Below are 15,297 nucleotides of genomic sequence, written 5' to 3' on the forward strand. Positions count from 1 at the left end.
ATAGAATAGGTGATAATGATGTAAATCGACAACAATGAGATGCGAAATATGGTTGAAGATGTTGTACGTTTAAAATAAAACAAAGGATAGAATAAATTTCTGATTCATTCACTTATCGTTTTCGGATAAAAGCTGGCTGACGCAGGAGTTTTGAACAATAAAGCATGAATGATAACAGTATTGTAGATAATTGACAATGATCATACTTAGGAATTTTCAGAATTAAAAGTTTCATGAGGAAAGGAAATCGCACCCCATTTACTCTACCTACTAAGGCACCAGCGGTAAACTTGCTTTATTTTCTTGGAAGCTCCTGATTTTATTAAGTTAGATATAAGCTATTTTTTTGGACCCCAAATGTTTCGTCGAAAATCGCATTACAAAAGCAAAAAAATCTGTGAGGTCAGGAGGAAACATCTGTTATTACTTATTATTGCACCTAAATAATTTAGAGTAACAGTGGGAAAAAATTGGTTTATTTGCAGGGTCGGATTTAGGGAGGTGGCAAATTTTGCAATTTTTTTAAACATGGGTATCAAAAAAATGTATTTCGGATTCAGAAAAAAAATTACGAACGAAAAAAGCCGGCAAAATCTCTCATTTCCCGAGAGTATAAAACTATAGTAATTTCTGACTTTTTCGTCTTTTGCTGGTAAAAGTGCAGCTTTAACTTTCGTACAAAGTATCGAGACTTTATGCTAGTGTGGACAGGGATTTCAAAAAAAAGTGCGCCCAACATGAGTATATAAACGCTTCTTATGCATCCCTTCGGCAGGTCCATATTTGATGATTCTTAATGATGATATAAAACGGACTAGAAAGGGGCGGCAAAATACAGGCGGCCTATGGGCGGCAAATAAGTAAATCCGGCCCTGTAAACAATAATAAAGTTATTTTACGTAGGTAAATCTATATCAACGAAGACACGCTTCGACAATTTGCTCCATTAGAACATCGTTCAAACTCACAAAGTACACTCGTGTACCTCGGCTTTAAACGGGAAAAGGACGTTTCAGAATCGGAAGAGGATTCGTGGTCAATTGATCTGTAGAGGTCATCTCAAATAGAGTGTTTATGCAATTCCGTGAGTGGGGGAGGGGGGGAGGTTTCATTAAGCCGGAATTTCGGGGAATATAATGGAAGATGGAGGGCATCTGAAAAACGGGGTTCTCTATGTCATCTCGGAAAAAGAATTTGGGGTCATTTCTGATTGAAGATTAGGGTTTATCTCAAAAAAAAAGTTAGGGGTCATCTCAAATAGTTCCGAAGAAAGTTCGACTAGATGTAGGGTTAAAAGACACCTGAGATGGATTGAAACCACCTCGTCGCTTGAAAAAGGAACATCGAATCCACATTTTTCTTTATAAGCCCTCGAGATCAACGTCTAACATTTGAATCATTTCCAACATTCTAAGGAGCAACAAATTGAGGAAAAACATGGTGAAATTTCGTTAAGGAACTTTTCAGTCTTTTGCTCAGTCAGTGAGCTTCATATCGGAAACTCCCTATGAATTTGTCTCATCGTCACCTTTCGGCCAAAGTGTCACAAGCACCGTGCGATGTTTAAATTTCCCGCCGCCCTTTTATTTTTTTTACAGGGACATTGTTCGACGAAACTGTCCGAAAATTTCACTGAATTTTCTTTGCGCTGCCGATAAAATTCAGTAAAAGTTTCAAACAGATTCAACCAAGAATTTCTGTGTAAAAAAATAAAATGGCGGCGAATATTTTGTAACGTCGCGTGGCGCTTGTGATACTCTGGCCGGGAGGTGACGTCGACGAGTCACAACCGAAGCGTGTCTTCAAAGTCTAATCAGACGGCCGTGAGGAAAAACAAGCTATAGCCTGTGTCACACTATCAAAACTAGCCATCAAAATATCGAGGTCAGGTGGTGTGATTGGCTAATTCGATGACTTGGACCAATCACAACACTTGACCTTGACATTTTGATAGTGTGACACAGGCTTATGAGGATTTCCACTTGAACCTCAAAACGCATCAGAATTCGTGCTCTCAAAGGCTCACATGTGATGCAGAGTTTTTCCCTACATCCAAAATGGATTCTATTAGATTATTTTCCACGAGGAGAATGGATTCATCTCCTTTTGACAGGGGTCGGTTTCTTTGGGGTTCTTTTGCTGATCTCGGCGCATCTGGGGATGTGCCTCTCGGCGGCCTGCTCGTTGAACTTCCTGCCGCAGTGGGGGCACGGGGTCAGGTGGGAGGTGTCCATCGGGGGTGGCGGCGGCAGGTCAGACAATTTTCCACCCTTCGCCACATGTTCTTGCGCTAATTTGGCCGCTCTTATGTTGTTTATGAATTCCTCGTGCTTTGCTCTCCAGTTGGATTTTTTCGGCGCCTGAAATTATACAAATTCAATATCAAACGAGAGACAACAGATCAGCCATCTTTCAAAGCAATGGTTCACCAGACAAGGCACGAAGTTAAGCATTCTGATACATGTTTCAATGATGTTCATGATACAAAGTTGGAACAATGTAAACAAACCCCAACCCCTACGCTCCTAGTTTGCCCAACTGTAAACAAACAAGATGGCGACAAAGTTCTACAAAGTTCTAGGCGTGATTTTGGACGTGATAGACATTTTTTTATATCCAACTTCTGAATTGAGTTCGGATTTCGGATCGTACTGTGATGGATATTTTGCCGAAAATTAACCTTTGAGTGTGATTATCATTCATACCTCAACCGATAATACGTGTTCCTCTGGGTCGGGTTTGTTTACATTGGGCCGAGTTTGGAGCTCCATGATAGCCTAAAACTGATGAACCAATCAGAGAGCAGCACAGAGATGGCAATATTCTATTCTCCCGTATATAGGTACTCTATCCAAACCGTCTGCATGAACCGTTTCATCAATTTTACCCAGCCATTCTTCAAACTTATTATCTTTACTCTGTTTCTACAGTTTCAATTTAATGCTGCATCATCGTTTCTAATCACTCCAAATATTGTGCGGCCGCTAGTCAGCGCGAAAAGCATATTAGCGCCTGCAGGAGTGCAGGAATACTTCACGCATTGCGCAACACACACGGTCGCTGGTCGGGCGACAAAACATATTAGCGCCTACAAGAGTGCAGGAATACTTCACGCATTGCGCCAAACACATGCGGTCCTTGCGTGAGATGCATATCGACGGTGAAACTACCAGACCCCGTATCTGGCATTGCGACGTCGTAGACTTCCTGTCATACTTCATTTTTTAAATAGAAAACTATTCAACGTCAGCGTTCGGAGGGGGAGGGGGGTCAAAATACGCTGCCGGCGATCGGTTTTTCGCTTAAATCTCAAAAACAAGCAATCTTACGGGAAAATGTCATTGGGCCTTTTATTGAGAGCACAAAATTTCTTATGAGAAACACTATACATTTATTAATTTGTGACTTCCAGTTTTCCAAACCTAGAGTACCTATATACGGGAGAGTATTGCCATCTCAATCCTTTTATTACAGAAAAAGTGTGCTGCTTCTCTGATTGGTCGGCTATCATGGAGCCCCTTTGGACCAATGTAAACAAACCCCAACCCCTCCGCTTTTAGTTTGGCCAACTGTAAACAAACAAGATGGCGAAAAAGTTCTACAAAGTTCTAGTCGGACTTCGGATCGTACTCCGATGGATATTTTGCCGGAAATTAACCTTTGAGTGTGATTATCATTCATTTCTCAGCCGATAATACGTGCTCCTCTGAGTCGGGTTTGTTTACACCGGGCCAACTTTGGAGCTCCATGATATACTGATGAACCAATCGGAGAGCGGCACAGTGATGACAATACTCTCCTGTATACAGGTACTCTACTCGGAACTGGTCGACCAGAACATGGCGCTAGCTCTCCCATTGACATTGCGACTCTATATACCCTATTCTCTTTCCATAAACTGCCGTGCTGAGGAAGAACACCGTATGGACATTCGAGAGTTGCCAAATTTCCTCCGATAAAATGTTTATTTTTGAGGAAAATTATCAATATTTTTCCTGAAATTTTCAGACTTTTTAGATCAAATCACGAACAAAATTATCTGAGAATTGGAAGAAAAATATGCGTAAATTTTTTTGATAATTAGTGATTTGTCAAAGGGAATTTGGCAACGCCTGAAGACTCATACGGCGTTTTTCCTTACCTCGGCAGTATAGGTACCCAGTTGAATGCGTGAAAATCTCACCGGTGGTGTGGGGACCTTGCCGCCCTTCTTGGTCAAGAACTGGGCGGCCTCGGTGCCCTCGAGCCGCTGCTTGACGGGGTCGAAGGCCTTGCGCTTCTTCTTGGTCGTCTTCTGGCAGACCTTCTTGTGGGCGGCGATGCGGTCGGGCGCGAAGCTCCGGAAGCAGATGGGGCACTGCTCCAGGCCGGGGGGCACCGGGCGGCTCTTCGGGTCGAAGTCCGTCGCTGTCCTCGTCCTTGGGCGCCGCCTTCGCTCCCACCCCCGCCCCCGCCCCCGCCCGCGCTGGGGCCTTGGGTTTCAGCGGCGCCGGTTTCACGGCCGGTGGTTTCAGGGATTTGATCACCGGGATCGTCGGTTTGGCTGTCGTCACAGTCTTCGGCGGGCTCAGAGTCGTCGTCGTGATGTTGGGGCGCGGAACTCGCCGGCCCGGAGCTTGGGGTGGAGCTTGCGGCTTTTTCTCCTCTGTGCTCGCCACTTTCGTCAGGCCGCCGATCGGTTTCGGAGGCTGGAGGAAAAAAAGAAAGGACATAAAATGAGGCAAATTCTGTAAATTGGACGTATTTCTGTTAAACGGAACTAAGCGCCATCGGGGGAGGAAGGGAGAGGGGGGCTTGGATTGGCGGGTGTTGCGAAACGCGATGCTCGTTCCGTCCTATATTCGCAATGCTTTTCCATGGCGCTTAGTTCCGGTTGACAGAACGCGCTATCCAGGATTCTGAAATCCTCAAAAGGAACTCAATTTGGCGCTTAGTTCCGTTTAACAGAAATACGTCCAATTGTTTTCTTTATAATTGAACTTCGGTTTTAAAGAGGTATTAGGTCCGAGTAATTCTCTAAATGCATTTAGTACGAAACCTCTTCCACTACAAAGGGAAAAATTCTTGAAGGAGAGAAATGTTTGGATTCTAATGAAGTTCTTTTGGTACCAGAAAAATGTAACTTTGTCACTTTTGACAAAATTTTCTTTGCGTTAAAGACAGGCCCGCCACGGGGGGGGGGGGGGATACTGGGTCTCTGGTACCGGGGCCCAGGCCCCGGAGGAGGCCCGTGTTACCCGTGAAAAACCACTACGAATTCACATGCAACCCTTGTTTCGTAAGAAAAAGTGAAAAATTTACCCTAAAAATTTCGCGAAAAGGTGAATAGATTTCCAGAAAACACGCTCGGGCACTGTAGAATTCTTCTTAAAATTTCAAAGAAATATACTTCTTGGAAAATTTCTATCTATTTTCGAGATTTTCAGTACAGAGGGATATTTTTAGCAACTACGTTTCATTTTCTTCCGTCGTCAGATGCTAAGAGTCTCCAGTCTGGGCATCCTCGACTTCAATGGCTCATGGCTCAACTCCCTTGCCATAGACAAACGAAGGGGGAGTCCAGGGAGGCCTGGCCCTCATTGAACTGAAAATAGTATAATACGCCCCCCGCCCCCCCCCCAAAAAAAAAAAAAAAAATTCCAGATGTTTTGAATGCAACAATTCGCAAGTATTTAGTGCTGAAAGTAGAAAAAAAAACCTAATTATTCCGCAGAAACTGATGGACAAATTCTTTATGGAAACTTCAAAATGCGTCCAATTAGTCGTATAAATTCTAAAATTTCTCGGGGGATGCCCCTCGGATCCCCCCCCCCCTCCGTGCTTGGGGCCCGAACCTTAAAACTGGTACCAGGGCCCGAGATGGGATGTGGCGAGCCTGCATGAAGGCTATTCCCATTTAAATCTTCCGTCATATTAATACGGCGCAATGATACAACTATTTGAACTCTCCGGAATGCGTGAGGTATCATGCCGCATTTGAAGGCGTTTTCAGAACAGCCAAGTTCCGTTATCGGAATCATAGCCGTTTTGCATAGTTCATATTATTTTGTTTCCATTTCTAACCACTTGTTTATTTATAATCCTCCTATAAATATTACCCATTTGCTATATACAATTCTAGCTGGAGCGCACTACAGCTATGCATTCACCACTGCAAAAATGTCAAAGGAAATCGACAAGCACAGCGTGCATGGGGGCTATTTCCATTTAAATCTTCCGTCACATTCTTACGGCGCAATGATACAACTATTTGAACGCTCAGGAATGCGTGAGGTATCACGCCGCATTTGAAGGCGTTTTCAAAACAGCCAAGTTCCGTTATCGGAATGATCGTTTTGCATAGTTCATATTATTTTGTTTCCATTTCTAACCACTTGTTTAATTATAATCCTCCTATAAAAACCACCCATTTGCTAAATACATTTCTAGCTGAGGCGTTCTTAAGCGCATTCATGACTGCAAAAATGTTCCCGGAAATCGAAAAGGTCAGCGTGCATGAAGTCTATTTCAATTGTAATCTTCCGTCTCATTTCTAAGACAAGATCAATCAATTCAAATCAGCCAAGTTCCGATATCCGGATCATCGTTTTGCATAGTTCATATTCTTTTTTTATATTCCGTGCCACTTGTTTATTTTTAGTCCTCGTAGAAAAACCACCCATTTGTAAATACAATTCTAGCTGCAGCGCACTTCAGCTATGCATTCACCACTGCAAAAATTTCAGAGGATATCGACAAGCCCAGCAAGCATGGAGGCTATCTCCATTTAAATCTTCCGTCACATTCTTACGGCGCAATGCTACAACTATTTGAAATCTCCGGAATGCATGAGTTATCACGCCGCATTTGAAGGCGTTTTCAAAACAGCCAAGTTCTGTTATCGGAATAATCGTTTTGCATAGTTCATATTCTATTGTTTTCATTTCTAACCACTTGTTTATTTATAATCCTCCTATAAAAGTTACCCATTTGCTATATACAATTCTAGCTGGAGCGCACTACAGCTATGCATTCACCACTGCAAAAATGTCAAAGGAAATCGCACTCTCAGCGTGCATGGAGGCTATTTCCATTTAAATCTTCCGTCACATTCTTACGGCGCGATGATACAACTATTTGAACGCTCAGGAATGCGTGAGGTATCACGCCGCATTTGAAGGCGTTTCCAAAACAGCCAAGTTCCGATACGATCGGATTATCGTTTTGCATACTTCATATTCTTTTGTTATATTCCGTACCACTCGTCGATTTTTAATCCTCGTAGTAAAAACCACCCATATGCTAAATTCTATTCTAGCTGGAGCGCACTTCGGCTATGCATTCACCACTGCAAAAATGTCAAAGGAAATCGACAAGCCCAGCGTGCATGAAGGAAGAGGAAGAAAACAATTTGGTCGAATTTGGAAAAATCTCTGATCAGTTTTTTAGGTATTTAAACAAATTTTTCAAATGGCGTACTTTTTCTTTCAAAGTGAAGGCTCAACATTTTTTCGAAATTACTTATAAAAATTAGAAATTTTTAATAATACGTCCACTAATATCACAATTTTACATATAGGAAGCATACTCTGCTTGTTTGAGGTACTGCTCCCTATGACGCACAACCGTTGGAGTGAGGCCCTGAGCCCCCTTCCCCCCCATCTCCAAGTGTAATACCCCCCAGAGGCACCTGGTATCCTGATGATTTTCAATCTTAGGTACTGCAACTTGCACCCCCACCTTAATATCCCACCTCATGTAATTTTCTCCCCTTTAATCCCCACTCTTTGCGGACTTGGTTTTGGCCCGTCTGCAAAGAGCTCCTCCGAAAACCCTTCTTTTTTCGGAAGATTTTAAATCGATATAGTAAAATAATAATAATCATGACCATCAAGTGCCTACCTCGATTTTCCTTTTGGGCGAGACTGGTAGGCGGGAAATTCCTCTGGTGATAGCACTGACATCCTTGGTGGGCGACATTTCCCCTTTGTTGGTGGTTATGCCACTCTGAGCATTGAACTCTTCACCGATCCTGTTATCGGGTTTCTTCTCGGAGATGAGCGGTCCGCCGATGTTGGGCAGCTTCGTGAATATCACAGTGTTGATGTTGCTCAGGCCTTGCGTGTCGCCGTTAAGCCCCGGGCTTTTGTTGAAACTGAACTTATCCTGCAGACACCAGCGTTGTGAAGTATTAGAGATTTACAAAGTATTTACTTTAAAAGTATAAATGCATGTCTCACTCATTGGTCGGCTATGTCTTATCGCTGCCTCATCGTGCCTTTGTCAGATGGAATGGACGACATACTGTCAGAAACTTAAGGTTTATCTACAGCTGCGTGAGGTAAGAAATTTCTCCGCGCAGGGGGCGCCACCGCTGTGTTTTAGAGTCCGTACAGCTCCACGAAAGTCCTTGAGCTTTTATGAAAGTTAGGGGAACTTCTGCTTAAATCGAAGAGTCATAAGTTCTAGCCATAACATTCTTCTTCCTATTGACACTAAAAACGACGTAAGAAGAAACTTCTGAAGCTCTTAAATTTGATCCCAGAAAAAAGTAGGGTAAAGCATGATGACCTTGATGTAACCAATCGCGATTGATCGCTCTCAGCAGTTGCAGATATCTCTCTCCCACCATGAGCTGTCTCTCTCGCACTTACAGATATCCCGTAAGAGAAACTGGGATCAAATTGTAGCTTTTATTATTAAACTTTCAAAGCTCGCGTTTGTTTCTAAGGATTCCAGACGTATGCTGCTAGAACTTATGAGTCTTAGAAATTTAAGATATCTATTGTGATATTTAAATAATCACTGATTTCGTAGTCGGATTTTAGCAGCGCGACGTGGTGGATTTTTTCAGAACTACAGCTGAAGATTAACCTTAAAGGGTGCCGTTAGCGTGTCGTGAGTTCAACCTGTCATAGGCACGACAAAGCAGCGATAAGACATAGCCGACCAATCACGCTTCCGCCTTATAACCTATGTCATCTATGTCTACCCGACAAACACAAAATTTCAACAATCAGGCTGCAGCAGAGATATAACATTTCTTATTCCTCGAGTGTTTTAATTTGATAGTGCCGACGGGTTTTCCTACGTCGGTGCTACTATCATTAATGTTAAAGTTAAGTGTCTTTTACCGATTATTGTCCACATCGTCCTTCAGGATGCCGCACTGTGCGCTTGTGCGACACGCGCACAGGCGCCTACAAACCTAACAGCGATACTTCACGCATTGCGCAATGCTTGAAGTATCCCCTTAGGTTTGTAGGCGCCAATGCGCGTTAAGCGTTGGCCGCCCGCCTGCCGCGGCGCGGCGCCTCAAGCAACTATTTCACGACAGAGTTTTTGCACAGAAACAAACGAAATTGAAGGTCCAGCATATTAAGAATGACCGGCATCCTTTACGAGTACGGAGCTTTTCTCTCAAAATAAATCAATATACTGCGGCACAAAAAGAGAGCGTTAGTCCAAAAACTCACCGAGTCCTACCATCCGTATTCAATAACGTTTAGCATAATTTATTGAAACCATTAGAGAAAAAAATAACTCGATTTAGGCAAAAACATTCTTAAGTATGCCATCAAGAAGATTCTGTTTTGAATCAAAAATAAAATCGCTGAATGAAAGCGGGTTTCTGCTTAATGTAACTGACTTTTCTTTTTATATAAGCATATTTTCTTCTTTACGCAGGCATTCTTTTCTTTATCGATTCATAAGGAAATCTTCTCGGCTGTAAAATGCTTGAATCAAAGCACTTTTTCCTCTAATGAAGTTCAAAAATCATGTTAAACGTTATTGAATACAGATATTATAGGACTTAATACGTTTTTCGACTACCGCTCTCTTTTTGTAGTCGTCACTCGATTTAATTTGCAAGGGAACTTCGTGCTTTTGAAAGGTGCCATCAATCATGATACGTTGGATTGCCTTCAATCTCGTATGATACAGTGCCCTTTGCTTCGTGGCGAAATGTGACCGAACTTTCTGTATCATCTCGGTCCAGTTGAAGATTTCGATCTCATGAACTGTAAGTCCGGTTTGAAAACTCGAATAATGAGTCGGTTGTGCTGGTTACAAAATTGTGTTTTGATGGTTTCATCTTACAGATTGGACAAATATTTAGATCCCTTCAAACGTTAAGTTTCCACTCCAATATCAATGGAGATAGCGCTCATTGGGTGAATGGCATCATCCACCGCGTTTCGCTGATTGATGAAATCAAGGTGGAAGAAACCATGGTACGCACAATCCCGCTGGATGACGAAAACGCCTTTTTGATGAGCGGCATTTTCGTCAATACTTGACATAAAAACTTGGGGTTTGGACAGATCCTATTAACTTTTGCTTGTCAATGCGTGGCTACATGATATCAACTAAGATCAGGTCACCATTCAATTTTTTATTCATTTTGTCGTTATTTGCAGCTGAAAGTGAGTCGGTTTTGGCTTGAAACGTTCTAATTTTTAGTGTTTTATGTTATTAGCCTTGTTTACCCATGTTCTTGAACTAATCCTATTGGACGAATTCATGCTAAAAGGAACTATGTGCATAAGGTTGCGTGCAGCAATTCCTTTCAGCATAAATAATGTACGTCCTGTTGCACTTATCAATAAGCTTGAGCTATCAAAAAAACCCTTCTACGACCAGTACAACCAACCCATTTCGTCACCTCCCGGCCAAAGTATCACAAGCGGCATGCGACGTTTCAAAATGTCTGCCACCATTTTAATTTTTTTTACAGAGAAATTGTTCGTTGAATCTGTTTGAAAATTTTACTGAACTTTATTGGCAGAACACAAAAAAAAAAAATCAGTGACATTTGCGGACAGCTTCGTCGAACAATTTCTCTGTAAAAGAAAAAAAATGGCGGCGGGAACTTTTAAACGTTGCATGGCGCTTGTGATCCTTTGGCTGGAGGGTGAAGATTTGATCAAGTCTTTTTCTTCTTCTTCTTCTTCTTCTTCTTCTTCTTCTTCTTGTTTCTTCTTAGAGAGACCCTGAGGCATTTTAAAGCGTGAGTGCCAGTGGCGTGGGCGTGCTTTACGATCTATGGATATTTCCCCATTTGAAGCAGTGGTAAATAATCGATTATTAAGGTGTTGGTTGCGAACACCCTGTTTATCGGTACTTCTCCACAAGTTTAAATGGTAGATGAATCGATATATCGCAAAGCACGCCACGGCACTGCGTGAGTGCACAGGAGTTTTTTTTTTACCTTGAGCCTGAGGTTTGAGTTGATCTCGTCGAGGTTGAGGATGGGGGTGTGTAGGGGGATGGTCTTGGCCTTGACCCCTTTTTTGAGGGGCTCCAACGGGAAGCTCTTGTCCCAGCCGCGGGCGGTGGCGCCGTGACTCTTACTGCGCGGGCATCGCGCTCCTGGAAGAACTGCCCGCACTTTCCCGCCCGTCACTGAGGAATCGCTGAGGGCGCTGTTGATTCGCTCCAAATGCCCCTCGCTCAACCCTAGCGCAAGGTCTTTTTCCAACGGGGGCCGAGTTTCCACCTCTGCCTGAAACATGTTGACAAAATTTAGAATTCTTCCATTTAGGGGAGCCAGACACTTGAAAATTGAAAAAAAAAAAATTTTTTTTCTTTTTTTTTTTCTGGCTAATCTTAATCTCCAACTCCTCACGTTTAATTTCAGACCAAGTTTTACTTGATCCGATGAGTACTTTTAAAGTTTACCTGCGTTTTTAGTGAGGAAGGTTTGCAGATTTTGAAGTCAAAATTACACTAAAACTCAGGTTGCTCGGCCCTCCCTCGCTATGTTCTCTCCTGTTTTAATTCCTCATTTCCCGAAAACTACATTTTTCAGCACTCGATGTACCTTTTTCACAGGATCCACCGAACCGATTTTCAAAAACTTTGTTTTGTTCTAATTCTTGCACTCTCCTGCACATTATTAACATGAGCTTTTCCAAAATTTCGAGCTGGATTTTATTTAATTTGATTTCAAATGTCCAAATTCTATGATTTCTAACAAAAAAAAAATTCAAAAATTCACCAAAATTTCAATTTTTTTAAATTTTAAATAAAACCCATGTAAAAATGTGTTCAAGAGGGTTCAAAGTTCAAAACAAAACAAGAAGAAAAAATCCAACATGAGTATGTTGGAAAAGCGTGCCGAATAACTGAAATGTTGGACAAATACCTCTTATTTTCACGTCTTTGCTTTTTGCATCAATTGGTACTTTTTGCTAAATTTGGGAGAAAATATTGATTCATGAACGTTGAATGTAAATTAATTTTAAAGATTCCGTCCAATTATCTTGATTTTAAGCTGATATGCGGCATTTGCGCACGACCGTGATTTGGGCGAACTGCCGTGCATCGAAATCGCGTTCAGTTAATCTCTTTGGATTTCGAACTGTAACTTCTCTCCTATTCGGCCGATTTGTACAAATGAGGTCTCTTTTTATTTGTACTTCAACGGAAAGTAAAGAAAAACTCGCTAAATAGACGGAAAACAATTTTTGAGAAAATTTGGTGGATCCTGGCATCACGGTGAATGGTTAATCGGTTAATCGCCTCGCCGTCTTTTATTGCCTTGCTCGAAACCGGACACCCAAAGCTATATCGCGAGATAACTGTAGTGGTTTAAGTGGATTTCGGCAGGGGCCATGGTTAGTACATAGTATAATGAGTCACGAGGCTCATCACAGATTGCACTTACAGTGCAAGACGCTCATTGGCTATAGAGTTTTGGCGGGAAAGAAGGTTCTAGAGTTGAGTCCTCCGAGCGTAAGAAAGCTCCTATGAGGTTTCTGTCAAATTGAATAATACGGTTTTGACAGAAAAATGTTCTCAAGGGTTTCCAATTAGCAGTTCATTAGATTTTTTGGTAAAAGACCATCAGGGCTTGACAGTGTAATGGTTCAAAGACAAAGAAACGGGTGCGAGGAAAAAAGTATTTGGACGACCCGTTGAATAGCATTGGTTGATCTGTGTGCTGTACTATGGTACATCCGAGTGATTTCAAAAAGCGAGCCCTACTGGCACGCTTAAAAAAGAGAAGTGATTTTTGTTCAGTAGATCCTGAGGAAAAGGTACAAACGTTAACAGTGGGAAGATAGGGTGTCTGGCTCCCCTTAATTGGACGTATTTCTGCCAAACGGAACCAGAGACAGATAGGAAAGAAAGGGGTTGTGCCAGTTAGTCGAGGACCGTAGGAATGAGTGATGATTATAAAGCGCCAGTGACGTCAGCGACGACGACAGGGACGAGAAGATTCAAGTTGACGACATTTAACTCATGAGACCTGTCCACGACGCTCTCGTTAATACACGCCGATGGCTCATGAGTGCCGCATTCAGTTTGGGTTGGCACATAGTTCCGTTTGACAGAAGCACTCTCATACACGTTTGAAAATTGAAATTCCATGCAAAACACGAATTCGTGCGACAATCATTCCTAAAATAACTCTCACCCTAGATACTTGGACGTATTTCTGTTAAACGGGATCAAAGACAGGTGGAAAAAGAGGGAGTGCGCTCGTCAGTTCCTCGGCCATGAGAATGAATGGGAATTAACAAGCTCCAGTGACGTCAACGCAGGGACGCACACGCACAACTCATGAGCCCTGTCCTGCAACGCTCTTGTCACATGCTTACGGCTCATAAATTAGCATATTCAAGTAGTCGGCGCTTGGTTCCGTTTGATTTAGTGTAAAACCCGGCTTTTCTATTTCCGCGAAAGGAATCACGCCCGCATTCTCATTGTTTCTTGCAGCTCACCACGAGCACTCCCCATCTTTCCCGAACGTCTCTGGTTCCGTTTGGCAGAAATACGTCCAATTTACGTTTTTCAATGCTTCAATTCAAACAGCTACTGCTCATGAGAAAACACAAGTCGATGTGAGCCCACACTGTTTACTAAACGTTACTGTGATGGTCTCTGCAGTATGGAAATATGGCAACCTTTATCACGGTGCCTCGGCTCAGCTGCTGCACGTTGCGTTGTGAACACTTTGAACAACATGAGGCGGGCACGATAGCACATACCGGGTCTGTTTCAATAATACCTGAGGAAGTTCTTTGATTGATTTTTTTTCTATCGACGCTGATCATGAGCCAATGAAATGAACTAGGATAGTCATTCTGCCGTGCTAAGGAAGAACCCGACTTTTCTGGAAAAATTTCGCATATTTTTTTTTCAAGATTTTCAGAAAATTTTGCTTGTAAATTTAATCTGAAATATCTGAAAATATCAAGGGAAAAAAACGAATAACTCTCCTTAAAAAAATGGTTTTATCGGAGGAAATTCGGCAAATCTCGAATGTTCATACGGCGTTTTTCCTTAGGTCGGCAGCATCAATGGTCTCGGTTTCTATCATACTATTTAGTTCCTGTGGCGAGAATGTAATATTTTTCGAGGATTGCACTTTTCAAATAACTCCTTTTCCTGATGTTCGGTTCAATTTACAGAGGCAAGCTCATTGCAAAAAGAATTTGCATCAAAAATTTGCAAAAAAGTCATGAATTTTCCTAAAATATTGAGGGTGGACAACGAGGTCATTGTAAGCTACGCACATATGAGGGCCTTCCCGGCGCGCCCGAACTGGCTTGTTTATTAGTTTCCTGTCTCCATTGAGGAATAAACACTCCCACGGGCCGTGCAAAATTCGGCATAATGAAATTTTCAATAATTACTCCGTAGGTATCACCGTGATCGAAGAAGTTAAGTAAGCTTCCAGTAGATACCGAATGACCAAATATGCACATGAGTTTTTGCCGGCTGTAGCCACTTTTGAGTGGGTACAACATTTTCTACAAGTATACATCACTGTGGAACACGTTCAAAAATTAATTTTATCGACTCCTGGACTAGCTCTGAACCATGATGTCGATGGTTGAAGTCGGGAAATGCTTATAACGTCGTAAAGTATAAAAATCTCCTATTTATTTTATTTATCTAAATAGACTACTAACCAAAATATAGTTTTTAAAATATATATGAGAATATTATTGAATAAAATTTAAAAAATTTGCAAAAAATTTTGGGAAACATCATGATAAATTTCCATTCAAAATATTAAAATTTTCGTCTTGAAAACGAGAGAACTCAAACTGCAACGTCCAACCTTGCAAAACTTCCATTTGTGATCAGATCATTTCCTGGGGAAACTGTTGAGCATACCATTGAAACTTTTCATAGAATTTTTTCTGATTTCACGCAAAAATCATAAAAATTTTGTAAAATCGCAAAAATCAGCAAAAATATCGAAATAGCATCTTGTTCAAAATTGAATTATTTTAAGTCAATTTTGCGACCCTAGAATGGGGTTCACGTCCTCTTATGCGACGAACGACAAAATATGCGGGC

General features: G+C 41.9%; 1 protein-coding gene across 1 annotated transcript; it reads right to left on the minus strand.

Moving 5' to 3' along the window:
- Positions 1–1,796: 1,796 nt before the first annotated feature.
- On the minus strand, positions 1,797–11,494 carry LOC140224801 (uncharacterized). The gene is made up of 4 exons (XM_072301488.1): positions 11,192–11,494; positions 7,882–8,145; positions 4,184–4,688; positions 1,797–2,360 (listed from the first exon to the last, which is right to left on the minus strand). Exons 1-4 carry the CDS (start codon positions 11,492–11,494, stop codon positions 2,254–2,256), a joined length of 1,179 nt encoding a protein of 392 aa, XP_072157589.1. The 3' UTR covers positions 1,797–2,253.
- Between the last annotated feature and the right edge of the window lie 3,803 nt (positions 11,495–15,297).

This window comes from Bemisia tabaci, chromosome 6 (genome assembly GCF_918797505.1).
Source record: "Bemisia tabaci chromosome 6, PGI_BMITA_v3".
Taxonomy (NCBI): Eukaryota; Metazoa; Arthropoda; class Insecta; order Hemiptera; family Aleyrodidae; genus Bemisia; species Bemisia tabaci.

Bases quoted from the DNA above. Each gene is read 5' to 3' on its own strand.
- LOC140224801 (XM_072301488.1), bottom strand. From the start codon at position 11,494: ATGTTTCAGGCAGAGGTGGAAACTCGGCCCCCGTTGGAAAAAGACCTT. The intron at 8,146-11,191 runs GTAAAAAAAAAA...TGGTGTCTGCAG, and splicing joins ACTCAAACCTCAGGCTCAAG to GATAAGTTCAGTTTCAACAA. The intron at 2,361-4,183 runs GTGAGATTTTCA...GTATAATTTCAG, and splicing joins GCAAGGTCCCCACACCACCG to GCGCCGAAAAAATCCAACTG.